At 41.1% G+C, this 19,745-nt stretch overlaps 1 protein-coding gene across 2 annotated transcripts in view; it reads right to left on the reverse strand.

The window, feature by feature from the left end:
• The window catches only part of ARHGAP24 (Rho GTPase activating protein 24), a 213,248-nt gene that overhangs the window by 168,448 nt on the left and 25,055 nt on the right, over positions 1 to 19,745 (reverse strand). For both annotated transcript variants that reach the window (XR_010606098.1, XM_065633401.1), the window contains exon 2: positions 8,861 to 9,060. Coding sequence is in view for 1 of the 2 variants with exons in the window: in XM_065633401.1 (XP_065489473.1) it covers positions 8,861 to 9,040 (180 nt within the window). In the remaining variant the exon portion in view is untranslated. The remainder of the gene's footprint in view (positions 1 to 8,860; positions 9,061 to 19,745) is intronic.

Here is a 19,745-nt window from a genome sequence, read left to right on the forward strand (position 1 = left end):
ACGCTGCTAAAAATTGTTAGAATCTGTCTTCAGTTACTACAGCAACATTAAAAAACTCCCTTAGCAATACCCTCACTCAACTATGGCCTACGCAAGGTAATGCAGCTCCAATTGAACTTTTGCACATGTCAAACATTCCCTGAACAGCACACACTACACTAGAAGCTACCTGCAGCAGCTCCCAGTTATCAAATGTCACTGAATTTGATCAGTCAGGCTCCAAAACACAACATCCTTATCTATTCATTAACTCCAGTGTTTGCCCTTAGGCAAGACAAAACTAGCACATAGCCTCTCCTGTCCAAATTAATGGAGTGCAAAAAACATAAACAAAATTTTATAATGGTTAAGGCTCCACATATGCTTGAAAGGAAAAAAACATTAGATTTGCTTAAAGACAAATTTGAAGATGCATTTCCACAGAATTGCACCTTTTACCCTCACATGTGATGTGTAGTAGTATTCATGTTAACTGCTTTACTCTGCTGGTATTAACAGTGATTCAGCAAGGGAAACTGGAGAGAAACATCTAGAGCAGACCACTGCTGTTGTAGTAAGTATGACAAAAGGCAGCACACCGGAGCTGATAACACAAAACCATTGGCACAATTAATAATTTAGTTCAACACTCTTTCAGACAAGAAGGTGGTATAAGAAGATAATCAATGATAACCATCACAACATAACATTAAGTATGTTTTTTAACCAGCAGCAAACTGATGCCCTCCTTTCTCCTCTCCACACAAGTTCATTAACCTGATAAAATATAGATTCCCTAGCATCCACCAAAAATGCAGTTTTCACCTGGCAGGCGACGAACCAAGGCAGAAAATCAAAATCTCCTGTCAATTGGCACAAGCCAGAAATGGAGGGAAGGTGGGAGGGAAAGATGGTAAAAGCACAAGAACAAATCCAAGACTGAAGACAGTTACAGAGCAGGCAGCCCCCCACCATGGAAAAGCAGTTTTGTACCATGTGGTGGCTTTTTACATGTGGAAGTATCACTAATCCACAAAATGCACTGAAGCATACCAAGGGTTTAACTTCAGAGTTAGCAGGCTACTTCAACAAGCTACTTCCCTGGTCCCACAAATCAAAAGGTGGGAGCAGTTCTCTGAACATTTGGACTAAGCAGATGTGGTGGCCACCAAGAACCGAAATTAAGCTGTTGGCTGGTTTACATCTTATTAGATCTCCTGTCTTCTCCAACCTCACAGCAGCTGTTGGCTGAGTCTAATTATACACACAGTTTACACAACACACGGTAGCACACTTGAGAGCTTTAGCTCTGAATGAACACATGGGTCAATGGTGTTAGCATTTTCTATCATTGCCATGAGAGCTTTTGCTTTCTTCTATTACAAAAATATTTACTAAAGCTAATTTCCCTGTTTGGGTTGATTAAATACATGGAAGTCTGGAAGCATGCATTTGTTTTTCCCAAATGGCTTTGGAAGAGGACCTGGGTCTGTACTGCCTGCCACATTACGCAGGCAGACTCACGGGGCATCATCTTTTCTTTACCATCCTGACTTTCCTGATTTAGTTATAACAGCAATAAGTCACCCGGGAATACACAAGTCCAAACACCACGAAGGGTTAGCATTTCTACCTACAAACCCATCTCAACCCAGGGAATTTTGAACTTCAGTCACTGGACCCAATTGATCAAGCCTAAAAAGATACAGACACGCTCTCAGATCTGCACAGCATCTAGGACCATTGTTTGCTTTTTTGTTTGGGGGCAGGTGAGCGTCAACACGTATCAAAAAAGCTGATTGTTGAAAATATTTACAAACCTTTCGTTTTTGCTTAAACTGAAAGTCAGGCAGCTAGGGGAACTGCTGGAGGGCACAGAAGAGTAGGAAGGTATCCATTTAATCTGTTATTTTCCAAGTCATCAAATAGGATGGAGACACTGAACCATGTCAGAGAGCAACAACTGTACAACTGGCCCTTTATGAATGCTATAGATACTGGGAGAGGAGGGGACAGTTAATTCACTGCCAAAGTATTCAGAGACAAAGGAAAACCTGGGGGTGGTTGGGCTCAGAGCTGGATCTGAATAGAGAAAATAGCAGCAATGCAAGAAGGACAAAGACTGCACCTGAGACCTGTTTTGAAAATTCACTCAAGTTCAGGGTGACTGAAAAGCTACAAGCCCTCAGGAATGAAATATGCACAGATTTAAAGAAAATTGTACAACAGCAGGATAGTGATTTGTAGATGTCACCAGTACAGTCAGAATGACACAACTGCTACATCCAAAGCCAACAAAAAAACCACTGAACACTCCTTGCACTGCACCGAAACCTAAAAACCATCTTCATGGGGGAGCTGAATTTCCAACAGCATCAGCTGGGGCAATGCGCTGAACAAAACTGCCTGATATTGGTGCAGAATCTGTAATCTTGCGCAGTGCTTAGTGACACTCTTGTAACTAATGTGGCAGGTAATGCTGGAGGAGAAACCTTTTTGCTTCCTGGGAAAATTTTTAAGACTCCTACTGGGCCAAGCCCAAGGCTCCAAAGTTTTTCAAAGGAATAAAATAAACCAACAATTACTAAAAAACTGAGTACGTTTTTTTTGTCTGAAATAAGCAGAAAAGGAGATTAAAGTTGGAATTTGATCCGCTCCAAGTTGAGCACCTCAATGACTGACCTTATGGCGATTTGTGTCAAGCTGAGGACAAATTCAGTCTTGCAAATTTGAGAAATCCTTTCAAAGCAACAGAATAATGGCACCAGAAACACCGTGGTTTCAAGTAAACTTACCCTTATCACACTCATCTCTTTTGTACAAAATTCCCATGGGTATCTACTGACCTAAGTGTATTATGCCTTTAATAGCACTGACTTAAGTAATTGCAGTTTTTTAAAAAATTGCTATGAATAAGTTGCTAAAACTTGCAGCAACAAGCGACTTAAAACCGAAGACAGGAAGGTATTAAAAATCACAGAACCAAACTGTAAAAGCTAAGACCTATCCTTCAATAACCACCTCTTTATTCCAGGAACTTCACTGCTTAAGTTGCAAAAGCCTGCTTATAGTCCTGTATTTGAGAGGCCATTCCCTGAAAACCCATAAGAAACACCCAGAGTGGTTTTGAGGCTTTCACTTCACTTTCTGCACTAAACAGATGTAATACCATGGGGGTAGTTCACTGTGAGAAGGATCAGGCTTCAGATGGCTTTGCCTGTTGCAATGCCAGGTCATATCTGTTTCTTTCTCACATAGAAAACAAGCGTGAGATTCTGCTACTCGTGTCACAGAGGATACAACTTTTCCTGTCTCATCTGAAACTCAGCAATAAGAGTTAAGAACTTCATTTTCAGTTTAAAACTTGACTTCACACTCAGCGAATGGAGATCAAGAATGAGTAGAAATGAAAAAAAAAATGCACTTGTCATCAAAAGAAGGGTATGTTACACAGAGGCTTCCTCTTCCTTCAACTAAGCGTTTCAAGAAACAGGAAACGTCATTATTGCAGGAGCACATGTCTAACCCAAAATCTGTTTCTAGTTTACACAACGTGTACAACACTGGATCGAGCAGTACTTCACTTCAGTGAGCTTGTGCAAAGTCAAAAGCCTTGAAGGGGAAGGACATAAGAGCAACATCACACTCGGGACTGCCAAAGGATTGGCAGGACAAAAAGAACACCCAGGCCACAACTGCGCTGAGCTCTATTCAGAAACCCGAAATACAGAGCTGCTATTTCTTCTCAGTTTGGTACTTTTTTAGCTGAAATTCAGCAAGACCAACTGGAAGCCTTTTCTCAGGACTGCTCCAGAGCACGTTAGTGTCTCAGCTGGCTGACTGCCTTCGCAGAACACCATGTCATTTGACTGCTTTAAAATCTTCATTTAAGACATATTGGACATCCTTCCATTCCACTGCATTCACGTGAACTGTTTAAGGTGTGTTTTATGGGAGAACTTTCAAGGGTAGGAGAGTTTTTTTGTTTGGTGTTTAAGCTCTATATTCCACACCCTCAAAAAAAAGTATCCAATAGCCAATAATAGAAATCCTTCCTGACAAGTCCTTTCATTACTGGCAAATATCACTACTGATCGAGAAAATCCTACATAATTTCGTCCAGCATATTGAGTTTTCAGGGAAATTCCCAAGAAACATGCTTTCTCTATCAACCCCCTACATTTCTGGTGACATCTACACAATGGTATTTGATTAATTGCTCCCTTACAGTTTGCAGTAGGTTTACTCAGTATTTCAGAGTACTGCTCCTACACAGGTAAGGGATTTACCCAGTACCATATGTCCATCCCAAGACTGTTTTTGCTTCCTAGATTAATAACAAGTGTTTTGCCTAAAAACGAAAAAAACAAAAACAAAAACAAAAACACAAACAACAAAAGAAACACACACCACACACACACAAAACAACAAACACAAAAATAAAAAACAAAACCACAAACCACCAAACAAACAAAAAATCCCACCACAAGCCAAACGCAAACCACAAACCCACACAACCCAAAGCACACTCTGGCAGTGGTCTGTTTTCACATCAAGTCACTGAATTTGCTCCATTTCTTGTGACACAGTTCAGAAGTGCATGTGCGTGTACAATTTGGGTTTTTTCCCCTCAACCTCCATTCCCTTTTAACTTGTAAAAAGGCTCAATGCTCAGTCTTTAACCATATTCAATACTAATACTGAAAGACTAAGTTTCAAATTATGTAATTATCATATTAATTTCTATTTAACGCATTCATTAGAAGCTTTATTTTCATTTAAAAACGCAAGTGAAATTTGTCATCTGTTTCCTATTAATGCTATTAAATGGATTTTTCTACCAATGAAATTTTTACACAAATTGAATTAGATGGGAAGCACATATTTTGCTGGAAAGCAGTAGATAAAATATTCTGTTTGTACAAAGACAGTCTTTCCCTTACAGAAAAATGATAACCTCCACTTAATATTCCAGCTGCCACTTACTCAGTTTCAGTGAAAGACCCATTCAAATTTAATGTTTAAGATTCACATCTTAGCACTGAAATCTGCTGTCTCTTCCCAGGGCTTGTCTAGGATCCTGTGAGCCATCAAATACTGTGTAGCATTACTTACACCAAACATGCAAGAGCTTAACAAGATGTAGATGATAGAAACTGAACACACCAAAATGTTCAGGATGGGATATAAACTGAAATAGCAGATCATTGTCTGCTTTCAGGTATACACCAACATGTATTTCTTGAAGGCTAGTTCATAGTTCTTTAAGATCTCTCTACTGTCCATACCTCAAATTCAAGTCCATAAGCCAAGCTGAGTGGCAAATAAATACTAAAAGACTCTTTTGACTGAGGGAACCTGCCATTCTTGTTCATTTAGAGTCTCGTATCAATGATGCTTCATCAGGACAGGCTCCCTAGCTTTGCTCCCATGAACTCATTTCCTCACTAACACCAGAAGAATGTGACAGTAAAGCTGCAAGAAGGAGATGGCGCTTGGAAGGTGCCTCCTGCTGCCCTCAAAAGCACCAAAGAAGCAAGCTGTCTCATCACTAAGAGTGCGCTGACTTCCTCCTCCCATCTTTAATTAATGCCATACCAACCCGGGCACAGCTGGAAAAGTTAGCCATTGGCAGAGAAACAAGCAAGAGACAGACTTTCATTGGCTGCATCTAAACAAGAGCTGTAAAGTGAAACAAAGAATGCTAATGCCGAGATTTTTCAGCTGCCCACATTTCAAGCTTGGATAGCTGACCTTCAGATATAGTGTAATAGTGGCTTTCTAAAGAACAACAGGCTGGCAGGAATAAGGTGATTTACCAAGAAGGTAAAAAGAATTAGCAAGGTAGAATCCTGTATCACTTCCAAGGTAAAAATTACACAGAACTATCAGAAATCTGATTTTATTTCTTCACATATGGGCTTGCTCACTTATTTGCTAGGTTGCCTTCCGGATTGAACTATATTACTGTTTTCTGTACCCGCGTCTTCAGTAAACAGCAACACCATCTTTGCCAGATCCCCAGAGACATTTCAAGGATATCAGAGCAAAATCTAGGTGCTATTCTTACCGATAAAACATTACAAGGGAAAGATTCTGGTGTTTGATGATGATAAAGAAACAATGACAATTCACTGACCTTGGCTGTAAGACAAACAGCTGTGTACTGCTTTTCTCTCTGTTGTTCTTCACTCACTCTGTGTGCCTGTAGGCAGCTGACACAGGTTGGCAGGGACATTTCCCCACTCTCACACTGATAGTTAATGACTTGAAAATTTAATAGTCTGACACCAAGGAGATGTACACATATTGGCTAAAGCATTTTGTGGTAGCTAACTATACAACTAGCAGGAAATGAGCACGCTTCAGAAACTCCTAAGCATTTACTGATGGTCTAGACACAACATGTTTTTTTCTTCTTTACTCCCATTATACACAGTCACTTGTAGAATAAAGTCCGAGAGATAATATGTTTTTGAAGTTCAGTTCCAGTCACATCTCCATCACTTTCAAAAACGCAAACCTCGGTATGTAATTTCTAGTACAGCCTGGACAGAACTCAAACCCAAAATGTGAAGCAGATTGCTGCTCAGGAGATCTGCTGAATTCACACCAGAAACTGGACTCTGCTTTTCTCTAATTCACATTAAGGCTATGAACATCAACTCAATGGTTTGTCTTGTCATCTCCTGTTGTACTTCTTCTACCTTCTACAAATATATATACACAAGGTGTGTAATTAGAGCATTCCTCAGGATGAGCAATCACAGGTCTCTGCTTCCTTCCAAACACAACCAGCTAGAAAAATAAAAACTGCAATCCAGTCTGTAAAAAGAATCATTAACTCTATTATATTATTGTCTAGACAAATCACTGTACAACTGTATGTTGTACAGACTGTACAATCCAGTAGTGAATAAACAAGTTTTTATTCCTACATACAGATCCAATACTACATTGCTAATGTAACAAAATACAGCTCTCCATCTCCTAATGACATCCCCATGCCCTGAAAATCCATGGTATCAATGTAATTCTTTGCTTTAGCTCTACAAAGCAAGAACACCAGGGTTCCCAGAAGGTCACAGTGATTTCCTTGTCAAAGTTAATGCAGCAAACCCTTCAGTGTAGTTGAATGGGGAAAACCCATTTCTGCCTGTGGCTTTGAACCTGGGACACATTTCAGGAATGGACACTTGTGCAGTTTACTTCGGAAACATTCCAAAGCTACACCAAGATAAGATATTGACTGATCCTAATCTGGACAGGTCCATTCATTTTCCAAACCCATTGACATATAAAATCTCTGTTGGCACTTTCCCTCCTCACCTCATATCTCCAGGTGTCTTTACGAACTTACTTGAGGCTCAAATGGAAAACGCAAACTTTTAGTTATTTAGTCAACTGTTACCTAACTTACCAAAGGTATCAGAAGAGCAGAATCGCTACCTCCACAAAAGGGAAACAGCAAAGTCAATAGTCTCTTCTGAAGCCATCCCACAGGTCAGTGGAAGACAGACAAGATGATAATTTGAGCTCTATAGTGCTGCACAAACCTCCAGGCAATAAAACTTTGTGTCACCTCTCAAAAAGCAATTAAGTCCTTCCACGCAAACATAGTGGCAGATGTCAAGTGCTAGGAAGCAAAGTTGTACTTCTCAAAACCCAGGCTCTGGCCCATAAACATTTTTATTTTTATGGCTGCTCTTGAATACCAGAATAGATATAGTGAAAGACATTTGATTTCTCAGAAATTATTAGCTATTTCGTATTCAAAGTACTCACACTAACATGTAATTTGTAAATATGCAGTGTGTTATTTATTTAACCTGTAACTATATGGGATAATTTTAAGGGCAAAGAGCTACCAAGGCTGTGAAACTGGTACTTAGAAGTTAACTCATACATGAACCTTCTTCGTGCACATTTACCTCAAGACTGAACAGTTTTCTTAACCCATGCACCATAATGCAAGCTGTAAAGCTTGACAAAGTGTCACGAGCTGTTGCATCCAGGAAGCTGGACTAGATGGGCTTCATGTTTCTGAGAACGCCCTGTCAAATTCCACATAAAGGTACACCATGAAAAATTTAGGAGGCACAAAAAGTATGAGTGCAGTCATATTTTAATATCTGCACAGGGGTAATTCACAGATGTCAGAGCTTCTTCTGAAGTCACAAGCATCTAGGAAACGATTAACACATAGGACTACCATATTCCTGTAGGTGCTACCACCAGACCTCTCTTCTTAACTTATTATCACAGAGGCTCAGGCCTGCCCTCACCTCAGAGGCAGCATTATTTACTCTACTCTTACGGCACTCTGGAGGTTGATGGCCCTAAAGCATGCTGGTGAAAAAGCTAAATAGGTCAAAAAACAGATGAGCATTAAGGAGCACTAAATCACCACAACAGAAGTACGCAGCAGACAGCAGTTTGTTCCACACTACAGATAGCAATGTATTCAAGCTACAGGCTTAAGGGATTTCCCATTTGGGAAAACACAAAGCGGGAACAATCAACATTTTGAATAGCAGAAAAATAAGCAGTAACTCTTCAAATACAGCTTATCCACCTGGATCAATCAGGTCTATCTGACTGACTTTTGCTACTTGAACTTCATGTACAGTTCACACCCTTTAAAATGCTGAAATGAGAAAACCTGACCTGGAAAATAAGTTTTAGAAACAAGCCTGATGGGGAAACCACATTAATTGCCAAGGTCTGACTCCGTTGTATGTTCATGGTAAACAAAATCCCAAGCTGTACCAAGTCAGTGACAAAGGTGGAGAGGTTTGGTTCTTCCAACACCAGACAACTCTGCTTGTATTGACTTATTTTCTCCCCCTCACCTCCCATCCAATTCCCTCCTTTCACTTACCAAAGGCTTGGTTTCATCTTCATCTTTGAAATAGTAAAGCTGATCACCCTTGAGAACAAACCAGCGTGTGTGCCAGGTCTTGACGAAGCCTCCTTGCTTTCGCAGCCACCCACACTTGACAGCACTGTGCCGCCCGTAGCTCGGCAGGGGAGTCTCTGCAGAGCCATTGTGTTCTTCCATACTGGGACCAGGCAACTCTCCTGTTGAGAAAACAAGAGGAAAAGGTAAAATAATTAGATTATTATCCAGGCAGTAAACCGCTCCTTTCAGTATAGCTGGAAAAGAAACATGCTCCAACTACGAAAGTGTGCTATAAAAGCATTTTTCATCTGCCTGCTTATTCTCATAGCAGCCCTCCCATTCACTGAGGGACTATTACTCACCTATAAAAGACAATAATAATGAACTGAGTTTTTAAAAAATAAGCAAGAGGCAAATGATTTGTTCAAGTACAGTGTGGGATATTCTAACCAGCACTGAGGAAGACACCAGCTGTTTCTTGAGGTGAGTTCTGCCGGATTACAGGCAGTAATGAGGAATATACTGATAATATGTCTTCGGACTAAGGGAAGCAGGATGCTTCTCACTACCAGACCTCTCCATTCCATATTCCCTGACAGGCTTGGTGCTGTCACGGGATATTAAAGAAGCCCTTGCATCCCTGGGGCTTAATACACCCCACCAGACAAGCAGGCCTCATTTTTTTGAAAATAAAGTCAATTTCATGGAATGCTGACATTAAATACAAGAATAGCTGCATATCCCCTCATACAAGCAATCCCCTGACTGAAGTGGGTGTGTGTCCAGCCACACTTATTACAGACATTTTGCAAATCATGCATAACTTTGGTACGTCAACTCAATGCACGAGGAGTGTGTCAAAGGTACAGCTGAAGTGTGGAATTAAACTGTCACAGCTTCATATGGCTTTTCAGCCTTGTTAAAACTGTACTTTTTGACCATCTCTGGACAGTCATGAATCTTCCTGATGGATGTTGTATATACAGTCCTGCAGCCACGTGCTTAATCTTCATGGTCAAAAGGCTCTTTCTGATCCCCTGTCCAGTCTAGAGCTCAAACACAGGATTTTCTGAGTTGGAAGTTCTGATATTTTCAGTTAAAACACAAATCAAATCGAGACCTAAGTGTGCCAAATCGTGTATACCTAAGCAGAATAAAATGTGACTACATCCACAAACACAGCATTGTGCAAAATTAACGGTGAATGAAATTTCGCTGTCTGTAAGCGCTTGAAGGACATGCTTCTTTTCTTTCTGAACTATCACTGGCAGTCTCTCTTGCCCAGTCAGGAACTTGCCCAGCTGTCAGGGCCTGGGAAAGCCTGTTTCATAGGTATTTATTGTTTCGAAACATCAAGGTGGGAAAAGAATAAAATATTCTAGACATTGCAGGCAGGAGACATCTGTGACTGAGAATATCTAGACCAAAGCTTCCTGTTCTGACTTTGGCAAAGTAAACTGGTGAGTCCAGTCTGGCACTCCCGTTCCAGCCCCCTGTACAGCAACAACGGTGTCCCTGAACAGAGTAACAGACATCAACATTTCAAAGGTATGTCCTCAGCTTTGAAGCTGTGGATCCTCAGGGATCCACATTCATTTCATAGACAAGACCATCCCTCTGACAATTAACACAAGTACTTTATCTGGATAGTGTTATATCATTGTAAAATAAGTTGCAACAGAATCAAGCAAGAAGAAATAAATAGATCGATAGATTCCAGGCAGGAATGTTCTTCAGTCCGTTTTTCCTTCGGCTCCTTTCTTCTTACTGTTCACACTTACCCTTCTTTGGAACAACTTCTCCAGCTGCCACCTCTGCTGTGCACTTACACCTTCTGCTTTTAACACGTACACACAGCCTGTTGTCACATCCCTGCTTTGGGCCGTAGCCTGGAATCCGATCTCCGTGACTAAAACTCTTAACTGTGCTGTGCCACTGAGGTTCATGGGCCTCAACACCAACACAGAGGTTTTATTGCAAAGTGCCAATCGCAAGATCAGAACTTAAATCACTTGATACTTTTTTCAGAAAAAGGAAAAGAATATTTATCCTGCCCCTTTAGGGTTCACCTAGATTCATCCAGAACACTTGTACTGTTACATTTACTCGAGCAAAGTGTCCCTGCAAAATATACAAAGGTCTCGGCTCTCAGCAGCACAAACCTGGGCCTGTTGTTACAATTACATCCGAGCAAGAACCAACCATACGATAAACCCTCAGACCACACTGACAGTGGGTTTCTGTGAGGGTTACGTACCATCAGAGTACACACTCTGAAAACAGCAGCTCTGGGGCTGCAGAGGTATTAGAATTTGCAGCGATTTCCTGAACTGGCCCTTGTCTCCTTCCAATCTGGTGCTGCAAAGGGGGACTCAAGTACCACTAGAAAAATTAATAGCTTGCTTTCTCAGTTTCTTGTTCATAAATGTCTGCTCACACTTCAAGGTCGTCTGGGCTCTTGTAATAAATTTTTCATTCACTTTGCACTGTAATAATTAACTACAAATGCAAAAAAAAAAAAAAGCAGTAGCCAAGCAGCCTCTGAAACCCCTACAGCTTTATCCCTGGATGCCCAAGCTCTCTTTCTCATTAACTTAGCTCTTTAGGAGGAGGAAAACAGGTTAAGTGAAATTATTTGCAATAAGAAACAATAGGATCATCTCCCAAGAACCAACTTCAGCCATACACACCAGGTTTTATTAAACTGACTTGTACCCTGCCTCTGCTTAACACCCTGTCTGGTAAAAACATGTCAAGAATGGGGACAGACTTATCTGTACTATATGAGATTATTCTCTCCAAAAGGAAATACAACCAACTCATAACTGGCATTTTCTGAATCTGAGCAGAAATCCCTTGGATGCTGCTGGGTTTTGGCTGGGCCAAGTAGATGCCAAGAAGCAGCTCCCAACTCACATCCTTAAAAAGTAAATTAGCAAATATTTTAAGGAAAGCATTGTAAACAACAGGTAAGTTATTGCAGCTGAAAAAAAAGAACGAAGTCGTTGCCCGTAGGCTGCTCCCGACTCCTTGCTGCACAACTGCAGAAAAACACAGCTCTCCAGTTCAGCTAACCTGTCCACCTTATCTCTGCTGCTTGGGCCAGCCTCAAGGTATGAACAAAGGAAGAGTTTAAATACAGTAATTATGTGTATTACTGCTGTGTTAAGGACAACAGGTTCCTATTACACTCAGACCACAAACAAGAATCTAAATACCCAGGTCAAAAGCAATTAACTACTTGGGTAAAAGGCTATTTTGAATTTTGTTCCACAAAGTCGCATTTCACTAGTGTTGACACCAGTGTAAAGTATTCTGATTTTAGCTAGTCATGCAAAATATTAATTGATCTACATCTCTTCGATAAAATTTCTATCTTAAACTACTTCTGCAATACCAAATAAAGGAGGTATAGGAGAGGTGACATTGTACTGCTCACACGTTCCCGCAGGCAAGATCTTTGAATAAAAACAGTATTATACCCTTGGACACTTTCTATACAAAACGGTTGTCTTATTTCATTTATTAGCGATGTCATTCTTTTCAGCAGTTAAAATTTTAGCAACCTGACTTGTTTTTGTTAAGAGGAATTGTATTTAGTCACGAGACTGTTTATTTGTTGCTCTCCATCTCTCCTTCCCTTTCAGAATCTGCGTACTACAAACCAGACTTGGAATCACAAATTCCAGCAGCTGGCTCACTTTCACTAGTTATTTTTACAGCTGTTTCAACACCAAGGTCATAAAAATAAATTGCAGAAATATCAGGGTGCTGGCACTTACGCAGAAAACAGCGAGGTGCAAACAGTATGTAAATAACACACGACAAAGTGTGGAATTATATCAACATACTCCAAGGCCTCTCACCCTCATGAGACGAGGCAGAAAGCCATGCATTTGCAAGCACTAAATGAGCATATTCCTCAAACCCATCTTCTGAACGGGAAACGTGACTTGTACTTGCTGCCAGAGTCAACTCCACTGACTTGGCCAACCTCCAGTTTAGGTAATGACCAGAACTGAACAAATGTTACATGGTCTGTGTGTTTAGGGCTGGCAGTGGGCAAACTCTCCTGGGCTTGTCTGGTCATTAGAAGTATAAAGTAAACAGAATGAGAAACGTTCCACAACACACTAGCTCTGCATCAACATCTCCTGGTCAACAGAGCCCACCACCACCTACCGCTGGTGGCCCAAATCCAACCTCCTTCTGCTCCCGTAAGGGAATCTGCCTCTCTCACTGGTCTCTCTAAAAGGCAAATAAGCGCACTTATGTTATCCTCACCAACATGGAAGGGCCACACCGGTCCTGTGCACAGAAAGCAGGGAAGTGTTTCTATTCAACTACCACCTGATACTTGAAATATGGAATTGTGCAGCTCACTCAGATCCCAGTGCTTTGCCAGGAAACAGTCAGAAAAAGTCATTACAGCACAGCAAATCTAGCTACAATGAATAGTCACAGGACTGCACCAAGATGACCCATTTGGCAAGAAAGCCTGATGGTATGCAGTATGTTTTTATTCTCACTGAAATTTCCCATGGCCAAGATAGCACATTTCAAGCATGCAAACCATCACCAGCTTTTATTTCCAGCAACCCTTCCTCATCCTTGCTGTCACTCAGATGCTGTATCAGGTCTTCTACAGCCCAACATCAGCCTGGCACAGAAAGGATAAAGATGAGAAGTCACCAAAGCACCTGCCCAGAACCGCACTCCTCTAGCCTGCCCCAAGGTCTAATCTCTTTGTTCTCCCAAAAGAGCAAACAACGCAGCACTGCATGGAGATGACTTTTCCACGACAGACACATTAACAGATCCAGTAAAAGGCTGCAATTTTGCAGCAACAAATGACTTGGTCATTGATGAACCTATCTGCCATGTATATATATATACACACACATATACATACACACACACACATATGTGTATAAGTGCTTGAGTGCAAAATGCATAAATATCTGTGACTCAACAGTTCTATATAAAATTAGATTACTTCAATACTGCAACGCTTACATGAAGAAATATAACTCATTTTTCAAGTGATGTCTAATTTTGGGTTCCTTTCTATTTACTTCCCATGAACTATAGGCTTAAGTGCCTCTGTTTAAGGTTATCAGTACCTTTCAGGTAGGGAGTGCTGCCTCTGACTAGTGAGCTTCCTTTTTTTTCTTTAGTCTGGCTGAGTAACAACTGCATAAAACCATTTAGTATCTGAAAACATCATCTGCCTTCATCTTACTCATAATATGCCTCACAACACCTGAATCTCTGCTACAACACAGGAATGCATTTGTGACTATTTCTCACCAGAGTGCTTCAAATCTGTCGCTACTCAACTGTTGTGTCAGTGTGTTGCATGTGGAAGGAAAGATCATATCAAAGAGGTGAAAAAATACTTAAGAAGAGCGTTAACTTTCCACTAGTGCTTAGCAACTGTTTTTTCAAGATGTACATTGCAAAGAGTTTCTCTCAAGTTCTGCCACTGGAAGGAGATATTTTAAAGCATTCCTGTCTTGTTCTTTCTCAAAGGTTGCAGCAGTGCACTTGCCACGAGCTTTCCTCCACCAGCCTTTAGAACAGATATTATTATACTTTTATCCAGAAGGTTTTCTGAGACATCTGAGAAGCCTTTTGTACCACTGTCAGTAACGCTCCTAATCACAAATACATCTGGCTGTTCTGGATTCCCCATGCCCATTTTTGTCCTATCAGGGACAGCCTGAAATGATTTTGCTTGCCAGAATTTCAATTTTAAGACCTAAATAATTACTACGTAGGCAAGAAAAAAAAAATGTGAAACGTGTTATCAGCAGTCAGATGTTAGAAGGTCTGATCCACAGCCCAGTGAAGCTAACAGAAAGACTTCTATTAATTTTAAATTCATTTTGGGACCAGTTCCCAAATCCAAGACCAAACAATTTTGCCAAGACATTGAGGTCTTGGTCAAATACAACACTTCAGTACATGATTTGCATTTCCATGCCAGAACCATCCTACAGATATTCCTACACTAGTCAAAATTCTAAAAGCCTACTGTTTGCTTACAGGAATTCAAGTACACCTATAAATAGCCCAAATGAAACGGCACTAGAGAATTTATGGAAAACATTAGAAGGTATTCAACTTCTTGCGAATTACAATGGAAGCGAGTTAAATTCTGTCAGGTACCATTGAAAATGTCAGCTTCTGTGTGCGAATATTTGACTTCTGCAGTTGTGACGAGCATTAGCACATGTGCACAGTCTGAAACTTAGAGATGAAGTCTGGACACCAGTTCACCTCCCCTCACCTTCTGCATTCAGCTCAAGGCTGTAGATAGGAAGCTGAAGTGTGCCAGAGGCTCTGCAACTGCTCTTGCAGTAGCAATGATCAATAGCGGTGCCTTTGTATTTAGCATGGCCTTTGGTACAAAACACTGTCAGACGGGGGGAACAGCAGATTCAGAACCTCTTGCCTCCCCTTTGTCCTTCCTGCACTCAGCCTTAGTGCTAAACACATTCTTTCTCTACTTGCTAGAACTTATTTCTTCCCCATAAAGCAACAAAATCATATTGGCTTCCTTGGTAGAGATCACTGGGTAACAGTATTCAAAGAATCCTCCATATCTGTGAGCTGCTGCTAGGTAAAGCAAAGCAAGTGCAGCAGTTCTGTGACTACAGCATCATGTTGTCAAGTCAGTATTTTGGGTGATTGTCGCAGGTTAACTTTTGCTGCCGTATAAATCCAAGCAGCAACATTCAGACAAACCCCTTCCTGCCCGTCCACTACCGTTATAGCAGCAAGAGGCATAATGAAATGGCACAGCTAAAAGAACTTTGCCCATTACAGACTCTTCTGACACCTAGAAATGACATTTTCTGTTCTCTCCATTGCTTCCTGATCTCATTGCCATTTCTGAGTCGAGACAGACTCCGCCTGTAGAATACTTGTTTAACTGACACACATTTACATACCATCTGTCTGGCTGTCTTTTCTGAAGTGCAGATATACACTGTCTAATTTAGCAGTGATTACGAAATGTCGCACCACAAACAAAGAACGGTTTTGAAGGCTTAAGGAGCACCTTACAATGATAAACAACACCATCTCTGTTACGCTTTTGCATGTTACTTGTGACTCATGTATGCCCTCAGCTTTTTCCTCACATGGTAGCACACTCTTGCAAGACACGGTTGCTGCTGCGAATGTAACTGGAAAAGTGAAGTTGTGATTAAATTAGAGTGATCTCTCATCTCCCAGGTTTCTGCCCAGGCCGCCGCTTCAGATGTCTTATTCTACAAAACTGGCAATGCTAGAGAGAAATTGCACACAGCAGAAAATCAGCTATAACTACCTGGAGAAGCATACAAAACTACAGACAAGGCAGAAAACAGCCTCTGGTAGCTGAAGGGTCAAGTGATGTGAGATGGATAAAGAAATGCAGAACACTTGGCAAGTCTCACAAGCTGAAATACTGAGCAGTGAAAAGGTCAAGGAGCAAGTCAAAAAGCAGCATCTGGAACAGCAAAAAAAAAAAAAAAAAAAAAATCCAACTCCCAGATGTCTCTCCCCAACCAATGGGTTACACTGCCTCTGAATATCTGACACTGAAAAACCTCAAACTCTGTTTACAGCTTCATACTTTACATGGAGAAAGTGATTGTAAGGACAGCTTAAAAACAACTTAATTCACATGTGAGTGGTGGATTCTTCAGCACTTACTAACTCCACTTACAAAAGAATTGATTAAGATTTGTGTCCAAGCATGATCTCAACAGATGATCTCTCAAAGTACAAAAATAATCTCTGGCACTGCTCTTTGTTCTCAAAGACTGATGGCAAAAGGCATCCGAGTACAGCTGTCAGCAGCTCTGACAGTGAATCACTGAGAATGGAACTCGGCTGCCTATTCTTTTAGGAAATCCAGTGCAACAAGACCATGTTGTACCCACAGCAGTTCAGGCCTTCCACATTCCATGTAAAATTGACCAAGAGAACTAGATGTTACAAGTTACATTCACTGAGTTACATTCACATGCTGACGGGGGAAATATACCTTCTAGTTTGTCAACGGCAGCAAAAGCCTCCTCCCAAGCCTGCTGCAATTCAGCACTCCCTCGATGCCTTTAACTCCAAGGGCTCCTCCACAAACAGCCAGAGGTTAAGTAAATATGGAATGCAAAGTGGGAGTAACAACCCACGAGGGAAGATGGGGCAGAGGAAACAATTCTAAATTGAAGGAGCACATAAGTTCTACAGAAAGGGTTTGTGGTTGCTGGATACTGGGAGGAAGGAAGAGGAACATCTGCTGCCTGCACTGAACTTCAAAATTCATCTCTTGCTCAGAGCAAACAGCCCCAGCAAAGTCCCAACTCTGGCAACCAGCACAGCAACACCACTCCTGATACAAAGAGGTTCAAAGCAGGTAGAACCTTATTTCTGGGTACCTCCAGAGACACCACAGTGGAGCTTCAACCCAACTCAATCCACTCAAAAATGACCTTTCAAATCTTACATTAGGTCACATTTGGTAACCAGAACATTTTGGACTTACTTTTGACATATTTACTATTAACATTTCATGCAAAATTACTTTCTTCTGCTTTGTTAAATAAAATGTAATGTGTTTCCTTTTCAGTTCAAAGAAGTTCAAGTAACAGCAGTATTTGGTATTCTGCTGAGAGTTCCTCTGAAGCAGACATCTCACGCTTCGAAATGTACTTCCCCAGAAGTACCACAGCGTTTCTGAAATGTACGCTTGGGAGCATCCTGCTCCAGCGTCTCAGAGGGACTGACAGAATCACCTGCACCTGCCTGCACTGAAATTCAGAATCACCATTTCTCACTCGCTCTGGAGGTGCACAGACAGTGCAGCACCTGGGGGCAACTGCAACGGCATGTGTGCAAACGTTACACACATACTGTACACATCCAAACCAGCATATGAATAGTGAACACTATATGCAGGTTGTGAGCACACACCCAGCTTTGGGGAGTATCTTGAGACCGTTTCAAAGAAACACGGGCAAGTCAGAACCGAAGGCTCAAATGTGGCACACTCAAGCGTGTATCCATTTCCACTCCTACTAAACTCAGCACCAGAGCCAAGATTTGAGTCCTCTCTGCCTGCCAGCCCCAGCAGGACTTAAACCTAAAACAGACCTACTTTAAACAGAAATCAGTGTAGTTTCAATGCTGTTCAGAAATGTTTTATGTAAGTGGTAATTGCTCTGTCACTTAAAAACATCTACCATACTGACAAATTTCTGTGTTGGAGTATTAGAGACAATACAGTCAACATTTTTGAAAGCAGATGTGTGTCTTTCCACAGAGAGAGCCAACTCAAAATAAGCACTGTTACTTTGTAGTTTTGTAGTTGACATTTCCATCTTCTGCCCAGGAAAAGCATTAATTCGTACTTACGGAATGAACATTTCACGTTTTTAAAAACAAGTCTGCATCATAAAAAGAGTCCACGATCCTTTCCTATATATTTCAGAAAGCAGTAGTGAGCATGTTATGCCATCCAAATTATTTAAGTAAATGAAAAATTACACTGTACTACACTAATAAAGCCATTGTAACACTGCCTTTTCCAGTAAAGCTGTATGTGAATAGTTTCCCCAAACTCCCAAGCCAGCATGAAGACACTTCATACCTAGGAACTGTACAAATTCATGTAGTCAGTCTATGCATGGATGCTCACATCTACTTTTTCCAGTTCATACTGAAGGAAGCATTAAAGCCAAAGATGCACTCCCTACTGTATTGCAACCACAGTCTTCAGGTTGTTATTATAACCCACAGTTAAAAGATGACCACACCTTCTTTAAAAGTATTCTGTGTTCACCACTGTTGCTCTGGTCATCACATAAGATGCACTTGAAAACTGCACAGCCTGGAGCACAGCAGCACGCTGCCATACGGGGCAGCTTCCTCCTCACACGTGTCTGCTGTGCAGATTGAGTGAGAAACAGAATTAAAGTCAAGAGCACTTTAGCAAGTAACTGGTAATCTTCAGTGACCTGAAAGCTAGCTAAAACCATGTAAATATCTTTCTCTGGCATTGCTCCACAAAAAAGAAAAAAACCAACAGTAAAACCAAGTTAAGTCATTCACCTAGTAAATGATTCAGAAACAGGAGACATGCGCATGTTACTTACCTACAAAAAACTTAAGGTAAACATTTCTTGGTTCGTTTACTTAAGAACACCAGCTAGCAGCAAAGCAACATCAGGCACTCTCCAAATTTTAAGTAGGCTACAAAAAGAGAGACGGTTGCAGTAAGTAGGACAAACACTTCAGAGAAAATGCCACAAAAGCAGAAGAGAAACCATTTGAAGATGGCAGGTCCTGAGTCTGCAGCCACTTTGAAAGTGGGCTAAGCATGTTCAAGTTCATATAGTTCAAATTATTCAGCATCCAAGAGGCCAAGAGAGGCAAGGTATCCTGAGAATATAAATTCCTCCTGCTACAAATAACAGAGCTCATGAATAGCATAAAGTAATGTTAAGAATAAACCAGAAAGATCTACCTTCTCTCATCAACTCCCTTTGCAGTAAGAAGAGTGTTTTATTTAAGTCACTATCTGCAGAGCAGAACAGCAGTGTGCCCAGGGTAAAGGAGGTTGTCACCTACATTCAGAGGGACTTACTATATTTCACATTACTGTAGTCAAAGCAACAGGGAAGCCTCTATGCCCTCTCCCCAGAAACAGCTCATCTCTGTATCTGGACACCATTGCTCTGCACTGTTGCTTTTCTTGGGTTTTCTTTCCACATTTAAATGGCTGTGACTTCACAAGCCTGCAACTACTGCCTAGGACAAGTACACCTTGAAACACAAACCCCATGAACCCTAAGTTTGTGTGTGAAAGGGGAAA

Source organism: Caloenas nicobarica, chromosome 4 (assembly GCF_036013445.1).
Source record: "Caloenas nicobarica isolate bCalNic1 chromosome 4, bCalNic1.hap1, whole genome shotgun sequence".
Taxonomy (NCBI): domain Eukaryota; kingdom Metazoa; phylum Chordata; class Aves; order Columbiformes; family Columbidae; genus Caloenas; species Caloenas nicobarica.